At 46.4% G+C, this 13,187-nt stretch overlaps 1 protein-coding gene across 4 annotated transcripts in view; it reads right to left on the bottom strand.

Moving 5' to 3' along the window:
* The window catches only part of PLPPR1 (phospholipid phosphatase related 1), a 178,231-nt gene that overhangs the window by 7,207 nt on the left and 157,837 nt on the right, over nt 1–13,187 (bottom strand). For all 4 annotated transcript variants that reach the window (XM_037902162.2, XM_043547314.1, XM_037902161.2 and 1 more), the window contains exon 5: nt 2,734–2,984. In XM_037902162.2, coding sequence (XP_037758090.1) covers nt 2,734–2,984 — 251 coding nt within the window. The remainder of the gene's footprint in view (nt 1–2,733; nt 2,985–13,187) is intronic.

Raw genomic sequence — 13,187 nt, 5'->3', positions numbered from 1 at the left:
AGTGTTTCAGGACAAAGCAAGATTGTTTTGACTGAGTATTTAACCTTTCGCATTTAAAAAAAATTAAAGCCATTTCAAAATGCAATGAACTTTTCACATCCCTCAGCGATATAGCTAGTTGACTTAAGTTTTAGGTGTAGACCAGGCCACACTTGTGCTGGCCACTAAAGTAGGGGGTGGAGCCAAAGCTCTACCCATTCTTGCCCCTTCCTACCCAGATGCTTGGGGACAAGGTAGGCCAAGCAGGGGATTAAGGAGAAGTCTTACTCCCCTGTGCAAGAGTGTGTCCCAGGTCATGTTCTAGCCCTTAATGTTAGGCCCATATCACTCCCCTCCCCAACAGCAAATTCGTGCATGGAAGAGACGGTTCCACTGCTGGGTTAAAGGAGGACACAGTCACCTCCATGCTCTGCCCTCCAGGCCTGTGGAGGGTGCCCCATGGGTCCATGCTGAGGGATGGGGGGGAGCCGGGGAGCAGTGGCCCGGCCAGAGGCAGGGCCTGCAGTGGAAACACATTGTCCTCCCTCCAGCCCAGAGAAGGTTCCTTTCTGTATTATCCTTTCTGTGGAGTCTTGGCCCTCTAGGGAATTGGGGGTAGCGCGGGCCAGGAGGAGACCGGGGTAGTGTGGCTCTAAAGGTATTGTTCTGGGGGAGGGCTATCGGTGACAGAGTCAGTGAAGAGAGGTGCAGCCTGCATCTCAAAGCAAGTAGCCAAAACACCTGCTGCTCCCAAAAGGGTATGTCTACACTGCAATTAAACACCCACAGCTGGCCTATAGCAGCTGACTCGGGCTTATGGGGCCCAGCCCGTGGGGCTATAAAATTGGGGTGTAGATGTTCGGGCTTGAACTGGACCCCTCGATTGGGGAGGGTCCTTGATTCTGGGATCCAACCCAAGTCCCAGTGTCCATACTGCAATTTTACAACCCCATGAGCCTGAGTCAGCTGACACAGGCCAGCCATGGGTGTTTACTTGCAGTATAGACATATACAAAATGCTATCTACCAGGAGCTTATTTTCATGCATTACTGTTTTTATTCATTTGTGGTAGTGCTCATGATGAGCCAGACACCTTCCAAACACCTAAAGGCAATCCCCGCCGAAAGGAACTCACAATCTAAAGGCGGAGATCAGGGGAATAACAGTAAGCATCTTAGACAATTTATATTGCTCTAAACTATATACTTTTGCAGCTATAGCTGTGTCCGTCGGGGTGTGAAGAGGTGTGATCCCTATAGGGTGACCAGATGTCCCGATTTTATAGGGACAGTCCTGATATTCGGGGTTTTTTCTTATATAGGTGCCTATTACCACCCTCCCCGTGCTGATGTTTGACACTTGCTATCTGGTCACCCTAGATCCCCGACCAACACAGCAGGGCCAACAGAAGCACCTAGTGTAGACACAGTTATCCTGGCAATACTGTGTTTTGGCTGGTATCGCTTATTTCACTTAGGGTGGGGTGGGGGTGGGTTGGAAGGGCAGTTTTGCTGGTATAGCTCCGCCCACACTGGGAGCACTTTTTGCCAGTCGAGTGTCCCTAGTATTCCCAGTGAAGCAAAATGCTCCGAGTGCGGTGATGTCCCCAGGCTAGCTAAGTTAACGCTTTTGTGTCACTTTTATCGTTCGTGTGACACACAAGAAAAATATGCAACAAACAAAGCAGCCCCGGCCTTGTCTTTCCTACTCTGAATATAATTAGTGGCCTTTACGTCTCATTCATCAGCTAACAAGGAACGTTTAAAACATTCAGCATTAAGACATTGAAACGCTGCATTTGCTGCTACGCCAGGAAGAGAGAACAACTTTCTTGGGCCCAATCCTGCTGTCTTCGAGCCAGACTCTGCCACTCTTACGTTGAGTGGGACCTAACTTTCTGAACAGTCTCATTGATTTCATGGAGTCTGCTGGTGGATCAAGATGCTACTCAACCTGAGCAAAGGAGTCAGAATCTAGTCCATTGCAATGAACGGCAAACCTACCAGTGTCTTCAATACTGTTATAATCCTTACTGTATCACTTAAATAGCCCTACACAAACTGTAACTCGTATCGCAGTACGATGTTATAACGTTGCCAGAGAAAACAAAGGCGGATGATATTTTTAGACGGGCTTTTACAGACGTTGACTATTCCCCATATGGCAGGAAAGCATTATCGCCTTTAAACTGTACGCCAAGGACTCAATCTTACCTTTATTATGGTGGCAAAATTGTAAGACTGCCGTTAATGGGACCTTTGCTTGTAAGAGGAGTTTACGCCTAACAGGGGACTAAAATTTAGCCCAAGCAAACAAGACTCCCCCCAGAATAGTAACATTTAGCACTTGATATTGTACGGACACTAGGGAATAGCAACTAGCTTTCCTGTGAGTTAGGTATTATCATCATCATTTTACAAGTCAGGAAACTGAGGCAGGGAGGTGTGGTGACTCACCCTGGGCTACATAAAGTCATTGGCATAGCTGGGATTAGAACTGAGGATCTCCTAATTGCCAAACTGGTCCTCATGCCTCCAGATAAGACTGCCCCTCACTGGGAAAGTAATGGGAGTTACACTTGATTACACCAGGGCTGAATTTGGCCCAGAAAAGCCACTGACCCCATGAAAAAAGAAGGGCTCTTCCCCATACAGCACAGACAAAAGAAAAATGTAGGTGAGATTTAAATGAGACAGAGTACCTATAGCAACTGAAACCTGTCATGGGAACTGGCAAATAACACATGCACTCACCGTGGCATAAAGGGCTGAGTAAATGCTCAAAGCAGCATGTTTGGATGGAAAGGATCTCCTTGCCTTTTCAATCACCTCCAGGTCCCCGGTGCAGATATTCCCATTGTTTATGAACTGATGGTGAGCCCGGCAGTCGCTCCCCGTGTAGTTGGGTTTACACACCGTCAGGAAGTAAGGAGCCAAGTTCCCAGTCACTACCTGGCCAGCATTTACAAATATGTCAGTGGCAAAAAGTCCAAATGCAAACACCCCTGTGAAAAGGTTAAAAATAATAATTATTTACAAATGTTTAAAACATTCCTGGAGCAGGAGACAAACAGGAGTAATGAGAGACAGAGGCCAAACCCTGCAGTCCTTACTCAGGCAAAACTCCCACTGACGTCAACTGGAGTCTTGCCTAACGCCCTGATTCAGGAAAGCACTTAAGTGTCTGCTTAACTGTAAGCATGTGCTTAACTCCCAGTAAGTCCCATTGACTTCAATGGGAAATAAGCACATGCTTAACAATAAGCAGACACTTAAGTGCTTTCCTGAAACAAGGCTTAAGCGATGACTGGGCAAGGACTTTAGGATTTCACCGGAAAACATCAAATCAAAATAATTCTCATAAAGTTTTCCTGATGCCAAACACCCTGACCCTGTAATGTCTTATGCATGTGCTAACCTATAAGTATGTGAGTAGGTAGGACCATTTGTATGCTTAAAGTTAAGCATTATATAAATGTTTACAGGACTGGGACCAAAGACTGGCAGAAAACTGTGTCCTCTACTGTAATGCAAGAGGCTAAGGAAGCAATCTTAAAAAGACACGATCGGATTACTGAGCCTCAAAATTTGATTTATCAGAGAAGGAATGTCCTCTGGATTCCGAATATCCACCAGTCCGATGCCAAGAAACCTAGATTCTGATCCAGCAGCCCTGACCATCTCCCACAGGCCAGATTCTGCCATCTTGACTTACGGTGAACCGTACCTTACTTCTTGAGTTGCCAATGGAGTTGTTAGGTATTACTCACCTTGGTAGGGTTGCCAACTTTCTAATGGCACAAAACTGAACACCGCTTCCCCGCCCCTTCCCGCTCCATTCCCCCCTCCCTCCGTTGCTCACTCTCCCCCACCCTCAGTCACTTTCACTGGGCTGGGGCAGGGATGTGAGGGCTCTGGCTGGGGGTGCAGGCTCTGGGATGGGGCTGGGGATAAGGGATTTGTGGTGTGGGAGAGGGCTCCGGGCTGGGGCAGGGGGTTGGGGTGCGGTATGGGCTCTGGGTGGGGCCAGAAATGAGGGGTTCAGGGAGCAGGCTCTGGGCTAGGGCAGGGGGTTGGGATGCGGGAGGCGGTACGGGCTTTGGGATGGGGCCAGGGATGAGGGCTTTGAGGTGCAGGAGAGGGCCCACGGCTGGGGCAGGGGTTGGTGTGTGTGTGGGGGGGTGGGGTCTGGGAGGGAGTTTGGGTGCGGGAGGGAACTCCGGGCTGGTGAAGGGGGTTGGGTGCGGGAAAGGGTTCAGGGTGCGTGGTCCTGGCGGCACATACTGCAGCTCCCAGGAAGCAGCCGCCAGATCCATGGAGCCCTTAGGTGCATGGGCAGCCAGGGAGGGCCGTGCGTTGCCTTCACATCCGCAGGCGCTGCCCCCACAGCTCCCACTGGTAGCGGTTCCCAGCCAATGGGAGCTGCAGAGCCAGCACTCGGGCCGGGGCAGCCCACGGAGCCTTCCTGGCTGCCCATGTGCCTAAGGGCTGCAGGGACCTAGCGGCCGCTTCTGGGATCTGCGTGGAGCTAAGGCAGGCAGGGAGCAGGAGACAAACAGGAATGAAGCGATGAATCCGATGAAGTGAGCTGTAGCTCACGAAAGCTTATGCTCAAATAAATTGGTGAGTCTCTAAGGTTCCACAAGTCCTCCTTTTCTTTTTACCTAGTTTGCAGAATTGTTGTCAGACTAAATTAATGAACATTTGTAAAATGTTTTGAGATCCTTGGATGACAGACACTGTCTTAGTGTATTATTAAGTATTATTATCATAGGTTTTCAATGTTAGAATAGAATAGAATGATTGTTTATTATTTAAAAGTAGTTCATATTAACAAAGTATTAATTATTATTAAAGAACAGATAAGTTTGGGTACTTTAAAGTGTTACCCATTAACCAAGCTGCAAATGACTGATATGAAAATTTAGATAAAATGTTCCACAGAATCAGCTAGCTATATAAAGCAAAGTAAAACAGTCAGAATTGCAGAGCGGCCTTATGTTATATGGATCAGTATATCCTGCCTCTAATACACAAGAAGCAGAACATCATGGTTACAGTATTGAATCAACCTCCCCAAAATCATCCGACTGGCCTAAAATCATGAGATTTCGAAATAAGAAGTGTTGGGTCTTTTAAATTTGCTTTCTGGTTCTGAAGCTTTGAGGGGGTCACATTTTCAAGTTTTCCTGCACCACCATGACAGCAAGGTTTTTTTTTTTTAACGTAAGAAAGCTGAGATTCTCAGGATATTCACATAAAACCAGCACCTGGAGCTTCAAGAAAAGCACCTAAGCTCTTGATGAAATCCTAAGAGCTGGAAACACTATGGTTACGTTTATTTCACTGGTGAGCTGTGTATTTTTTTCAATCTTATTTTGATTGCTATATTCAGAGTGATAGAAGTCCCAAACAGTGACATAAGAAAGGAGCCAGAAGTACAATTCACCTAACAGCTCTTTTCATAAAATTAAAGAGGATTAAAGCAAACTGCCATAGATACAGTAATCCATCACATAATAATAGACCGACAACAGAAAGGAAAAAGAAAAGGAGTACTTGTGGCACCTTAGAGACTAACCAATTTATTTGAGCATAAGCTTTCGTGAGCTATAGCTCACTTCATCGGATGCATACTGTGGAAAGTGTAGAAGATCTTTTAATACACACAAAGCATGAAAAAACACCTCCCCCCACCCCACTCTCCTGCTGGTAATAGCTTATCTAAAGTGATCACTCTCCTTACAATGTGTATGATAATAGTCACTTTAGATAAGCTATTACCAACAGGAGAGTGGGTTTGTGTGTGTGTGTGGTGGGGGGGGGGACGGGGGGGGAGAGAAAACCTGGATTTGTGCTGGAAATGGCCCAACTTGATTATCATACACATTGTAAGGAGAGTGATCACTTTAGATAAGCTATTACCAGCAGGAAAGTGGGGTGGGGGGAGGTATTTTTTCATGCGTTGTGTGTATAAAAAGATCTTCTACACTTTCCACAGTATGCATCTGATGAAGTGAGCTGTAGCTCACGAAAGCTTATGCTCAAATAAATTGGTTAGTCTCTAAGGTGCCACAAGTACTCCTTTTCTTTTTGCGAATACAGACTAACACGGCTGTTACTCTGAAACCTAACAGAAAGGAAGTAATTGACGGAGTAATATGTACCCAATTTACCCAGGGACTGTCTATGTAGGGATATTTATACTGGCATAGCTACTCCAGTGCAAACCCCTAGCATATGTTGTACTGATGTAAAAAGGGGCTTATCCCAGTGTAGCTCACCCAGGGAGTTTGTACCAGCGTATCTGCCTTAGGCTCTTATATGGTCCCCATTACCATGGTAGCTTAGGGGTGGGTGCGGGTGTGTGTGTTCATCCTCACTATACCTCTGTGAGATAGGAAGGATTGTTAAGTGATATAGACTGGCCTTTGGAGCGAAATACACCAAAGCCCAAGGCAGCGGGGGAGGGACGCTCTTTTTATTTGTCTGTAAAGTACCATGCACATCCGTAGTGCTGTATAAATAACTGAATGGCAATAATAAAGAATGGGCTGTGTGCAAGGAGCTAACTTGGGGACACTACAATGTGGCTGCTAGGCCGCTCAGGGCCGAATTTCTTAGCCACTGGATACACATAAGCATGGAGCCAGTTAATACTTCTGGAGAAGGGGAAAATCCCCAGGTGCAATCAAACTGCTTGCTTGACCCCACACCTTCCTGCCCTGCTGCAGGCCTTGTATTGTTGGGAGGGCAGTGGGAGGATCCTGCATTCTGGATGGAAAGTCATCCCCAAGCGGGCTTTGCCACACACTGGAGCAGGGAGAGGGCTGTGTGAGTATAATACAATGGCTGGCTCTGGGCTGCAGAAGGGGGCATGTTCTCAGATTTATGTGCTCCAGGTTTGATGCTAGAGATTTTGTGTTTTCAGAAAACACATACAAACACTGCCATTAAGCAGCTACCTCAGTCAAGCCAGGTGCCATCTGGGGTGGAAAAGCCTGACCAGAGGTCAGAAGGCTTGGTGCAAGAGAGAACTGGGCATCAAACTGGGGTTAAAATATACCCTCTGTAGCCTGGACCATTTAAATCCCCCTTGGGCCAAACCCACACATGCACTGGAGGTCTGTTCACTTAATTTGGTGGCGAGGGTACAGGTGACTTTCTGCCACCTTTTTGTCTCCCACCTTCAAATCCCAGGGGTATCCAGGAGCTGGTTCAACTCCCAGTATAGGTTAGAGCAGCTTCAGGGCTGTTGTAACTTGTGCCAGCTAGAACTTGCACCCTGGAGTGCATGCCTCCAACCCAAGACAGCGGGAAGACAGCATGCTCCAGCCACACTGTGTCCCCACCCCAGCACATACCCAGAATGCCTGTTATGCTAGGGGACCAGGAGCAGGTGGCATAGAGCCAATTATGCTGGCTTCACCCCATCTAGGGATTCCCTGGCATAAGGGAATCCTCATCTCCCATGCTGGAGCAGGTGTCTAGCCCCTTTCCACTGTAAGTGCGGCACAAGGGGATGGTGGGGAGGGAAGCTGAGGATCTGGCCAAGAATCTTCTTTTATTTTAAAGGGGATGGGATGGAGGAGGGGCTTCCTGCCCCCTTATTCCCCTTTATCCACCAGTGAGACACCAGGTCTTGGTCTCACTGACATCAAGAGAAATTGTATCATTGGTATCAATAGAAACATGCTCGGGTCCTTAAATCCTGATTAAAGAGAATTCATTGCACCAAATTGTTCCCTGGTGCAACGATACTGACTCCAATGGTGTTACACCAGAGGCAAATGTGACCCCTTTTGTTTTAGGTCTAAATATATTATGCCTGAATTATCAGTAAATTCCATCTCTTGTGTTCTATGAATCAAACTGTGAGAAGGGTGGGTCTGCTTTGATTATTCTAAATTACTGAGCACCTTACGTGTATTTGGCCCTGTGCAAGACAGGAGAAAAACTCAATCCTTGCTCCATGGACATTACTAATAAACTAGTCAGATAAAAGCTGACACACTTAGTGTCAGGTTTTCAAAAGCCCGTGTGCAAAAATGCACATGGACTTTTGCAAATCTGGCCTATACGATAACACGAAGAGGTCCACTCTCAAAGCCGTGCACCGGGGGCAGCGTGCAAAGGGGTTCCAAGGCTTTGCAGAAGTGGATTTTGATCTGTGTTCTCGTAGTACAGTAAATGCAAGTTGGCCTGTTTTCAGCTTCCAAAGGCTGCAGCACTAAGGATACGGCAGATCAGGCTAAGGCTGAAACCTTTATTTTGCTTTTATTGTGATGTATATTGATCACTGTAATTCCCTTTTTGAAGCTCTGCCAAACTGTGCTCTACGAAAATTACAGCTAAGCATCGCAATGAATTCAGCTGGCTGGGTTTTAACCCTTACAGAGGATACTGCTTACGCATCAGACGTTCTCCGAATACTTCCAGATGGCTTTTGGGCTCACCCATAATCAATTTTAAAGGTTTCAACACTAGTGTACGTGAATATCGAAGGTCCAGTCCCCTGGTAGCTTTTATATCTGGGGAATCCATTTGTCTCCACAAAGTCACTTCATGATTTTGCCTAAAGTACCTAAAGTAACTGACCAAAGCACAGGAATTCAGAGACGAGGCTGATATCTTTTTAAATGCAAGACAAGATAGGTGAGGTAATATCTCCTATTGTACCATCTTCTGCTGGCGAAAGAGACAAGCTTTTGAGCTACACAGAGTTGTTTTTTTTTTCTTTTGAAGGCACAGGAGTCACAACCGAAAGCCCTAACGTGAAGGTTACAAGCCACAGCTCTTTGGGGGGAGCTCTGCCGAAGTCAACGGTGACATGCCAGAGTAAGTCTGATGGAAGCAAGAGGTGAATCGGGTCCTGTGAATTCACACCTGTTCCCAGGTCCATCAACAAGGCTGTGACCATCTCCTCATGGCTTGGAAGGGGCTGCTCCAGAGCTATGCAAGGTGTGCCCTCTGCCTCGGGACTGACCCCATTTACAATATTTTCAGTGCCCCATGGCCCAGAGAACCAGGGAATGAGCTCCCTTCCCAAATTCAGGATAAAATGATACAGGACGTTAGTGCCCAAGCCACAGGGCGTAAGCTGATCCCTGAGATAAGGAAATGATCCTTCCAAAAGACAGCAATGTGCTATTAGATAGACAGCAAAAGTGGAACACACACGAAGGGCCTTATTCTCAGTTACACTAAGGCCCCTATAACCTGCTCAGGGAGCAGAAACAGTCCCTGAAAATATCCCCTGCCCAGGGGACTGCTTGGCCAGCAGAAAGCTGGCATAAGGGCTCTATACTGGCCTTGCTCCCAGCTTGTCACGGACAGCCAGTGCGGCTGGAGAACACTGTGCTATGTCTATTCTCTCTTTCCCAGGGCCCCTAGAGATCCACGGGAAGCAGAGCGTACATTACAGCCACCCCAAGACTGCTCTAATTTACATCAGGAGCTTAAGGCTACCTCCTGCTTCCCCAACAAGCCTGGAGATGGAGGAACTGAGAATCAGGACTGACACGGCTTTTCTTCCGCTGACTTATAAACGTGTCCACTTTTCCTCCACTGATGACATCTTCCCCACAAAATAGCTTGATTTCTCTCCTCTCATTGAGATCTGATTCCTACAGCCCTCTACACCTGTTTTTCCCCCTTGACTCCCTCCTCAACCCTTTTCTCCCCCAGATCTCTCGGACTCCAGTACGTCAGCTGAAAGCAGACTCTGTGGAAACTCTCGGTGGCACGGATACTTGATGGTAACTATAAATGGCATTTCTTTAAAAAAGCCACCTGCGAGTGGTAAAAAAGGCAGCTGGCAAGGCAGGGAGAAGAGAAGAGTGGGAGACGAGTGGCTGGAGAACCAGGAGCAGAAGCCCTTTATTACAGAAAAAACATGGAGCCCTGTAAGTAAAGTGACAATGCCCTGAAGGGTGTGCGGGACATCAGAAGCTCTGCTCCTGCAAGTTACGAATCCAGGTCTCCCGTAAGGCACATTTCCTTAAAGCCCACAGTGGACTCACCGTACTTGTCATGTTCAATTTCATCTGCCATAGAAAAGTGATATCATCATATGGCTCCTGAAAGTACATAGCATTCAATTATAGGGAGTCCGGCAGGATTCTGAGTTTCAGAGGAACACTGATCCTCAGTTGGTCTTTGGAGGCTTTGTGGCCCTCTAGACAACCACTACCCAAGCATAAAGCCACCAGCTTACAATTTAATTCTAAGTGTTCTGCTGAGGGATCCATGTAACATAATAATAGCTAGCTTTTATACAACACTTTTCATCCATAGATCTCCCGGTACTTTACAAAAAAGGTTACTATCATTATCCCCATTTTAACGATGGGGAAACTGAGGTACGGAGCAAACAGACTTGCCCAAGGTCACCCAACAGGCCCGGTGCAGAGCAGGGACTAGGACCCAGGCCTCCTGAGTCCAGGTTTAGTGCTTCACCCCCAAAGCCACACTCCTTTATAGAGACTTTATGTTTACGTGGTAGGTTTGTGTCTCAGATTCATCCATTAATTCCTTGGGGCCAAGGAGGTTTGCAGTACTCTGCTCTAGGGAATGGAAGCGTGGGGAGAACTAAGCTTGCATGAGTCTGGCTCTGATATCTGCTAGGAAGTGGCAGATTAATGGCCAGTTCCTACTCCTACTAGTTATTGGGAAGTTTGTCACTGACTGCAATGGAAACAGGATTGGGCTCTATACTAGGTTTCCTTGGATCAATCAGACTCTGACCTCAGGACTAGCGTGGGGGCCTCCAAATTTGGAACACAGAGCACCGAGCTCCAGGGAAGAACTGGGCAGCAGGAGGTAGCAGGCTGGGAAGCCTTGACTGGATGAGAGATGGTGGATACAAATTCAGTTTTAACTCCGTTAAGTGCTGATAGGATGATAGCAGGGCATGCATTGCTTTACAAATTTCAGAGCAGCTGAGCCAAGTAAAGCAACGGTATAAAGGCATGTGAATTACACACTGCAGCTGCCTGGGGAAGTGAGTGCAGAAGCTCTCTGGTTTATATCCTTCCTATCATAATAAACCCAACAAGTATATAAACCCTGTAAGCCTTTACTTGTTGAAATAAAGCCTTAATTTCATTATTTTGCGGCCCAGTGTTAGATGTCACTGTGTTTTAAATTAAGCTGTTGGTGGAAGCTGAGCCATGAATTTGTTAACACAAATCATGCAGTCGTAAAATTCAAGCTACTGGTAACAAATCCATATCATGTGTTGCATTTCTAAATGTCTAAACAGGAGAGATTGTTTGCCTGGTAGCAGGTCGATAGCTTAATCATATGAATTAGAAACCCTAACAGAGTGAAACACTCCACAACACACACTCCAATCACCCTGCCAGACAGAGTCAGTAAGGTTTCAAGCCACAATACAATAAGGCTGCAGCCACTGTATATAAACAAACCAAATACTCATTGTGTTCTATTGATTTAGGGCTTCTTGGAGCTAGAGCTGTATGAGGGCAATGTAGGGTTTAGACACCTGCCATTCTGCCTGCATGGGCAACCTTAGTTCTGGGATTTGCTACCTTTTGAGTGCTTATTGTTAAGGTTGTCTGACACGGATGAGATTTTGGGGGGAAGTTTGAACTAAAATGGTTCAGGCATTTTCGAGCCCAGGTTGAGAACCACTGATCTAAATGAGTTGACGTGCCCCTGGGAAGAACCACTGCTCTATGACCCACAATCACCAATGGGTAAAGAGTACTTGCTCTCACTGTAGGACGTACAATATCTCCATATTCAACAACACACAGTTTGACGGTTCAACCTGTGAAAGGAAATTCAGTTCCCGTCTTAAAATGTAGTTCTGTAAATTCTGCACCCGTCTGTGTCAGCAAAAGGGGACAGAAACCCAATATATGTAAACCCCAGTCAGACTTCTAGATCCTTCTCTCAGCTCAAGGCAGTCTGCAGTACACGGAACAACTGGCCCACTAGTATAAAAGCCGACCAGAGAATGCATTCATTGCAGAATCACCATAGAAAGGGAGTTAGTCCCTTGACTTGTGAAAATGAACTTGCAAACATTAACATACCAAGTAGACATGACACTTTCTGTTTCATCCTTGCTCCGGTCAGGGAGCTGTGGGCCCAGCACATGTTTAAAAGATCACAAACGGGCTCTGAAAGTGGAAGGGCCCTAATTCTGCAGCGTCGGGTGCCTTCTGCAAAACGCAGGACAGCGCCTTAATTTGCTAGTTACAAATAGGGAGTCTAGAAAGATCTGACTGTGGGCTCCTGATTTATGAGGTCATTATTCCCCTCAGCCCAATAAGCATCTGACTACCTAGCCCATACCTGGACAGTTATTTTAAACATTTCTAGCACCAGAAAGGACACAGGGCAGGATTTTCCAAAGTGCTCAGCTTTGACTTAACTCTGCCACCATTCAGGTCAATGGGAGGAGTTTTGCCACGGGCTTCAATGGGAGCAGAGTTAGGCCAGTGCTGAGCACTTTGGAAAATCCCACCCATAGTGCATTACTCTAGTCAATTTAAATCAATCATTGTCTAATGTGAGCAAGTGCATCGGACAGATCTGAAGTAATGCATCCTTTATGCCATTCAGTAGGATGAATAGGGTTGGATGTTTTATTTCATAATAACCATATTGTTATGGACTACTCAAAGCTCCTGGGTGCCTTGACAAAATTTAACGAAATCGATTATCAAAAGGCCCCAAACTAATCATCAGAGTGGTGCAAAATATATTCCCCAGCAATAATCTTTGTTACCTGGAGTTACGGTTGCAAATATCTAACAATCACTTGCAGGAGAAAAGACGTTCAGGGAACAGTGCAGCTTTCACATAAGACACCAGGGTTCGACAGTGGAAATTCCAAGTTAAGGCTATATTTAAACAAAACCAACCAAACATGAGAGAACAGAGATAACTGTGGCCAGGTGAGAGAAAAGACTGAAATCCCTTCACAGCTAAAGAAAAAGGTATTTTTGGCCACCATCAATCCTGGGAATCCAGGATCCTAAAGCACTACCAAGCAGAACCTCTTGGACAAAGAGTTGACAAATCCCCTCAATATTATGGACCTTCACTCCTGCCATACTCCCTAGATGCTTCCCTCAACCTACAAGCTCATTCTCATTTTAGATTTTAGCTAAGCACTGACGAAGTGAAGACCTCAGTAAACCAGCATAGTGTAGAGACTGGTGTGACCTGCACTT

Source organism: Chelonia mydas, chromosome 5, assembly GCF_015237465.2.
Source record: "Chelonia mydas isolate rCheMyd1 chromosome 5, rCheMyd1.pri.v2, whole genome shotgun sequence".
Taxonomy (NCBI): Eukaryota; Metazoa; Chordata; order Testudines; family Cheloniidae; genus Chelonia; species Chelonia mydas.
Note: the sequence above shows the minus strand (reverse complement) of the source record. Positions and strands in the feature narration are given on the sequence as shown.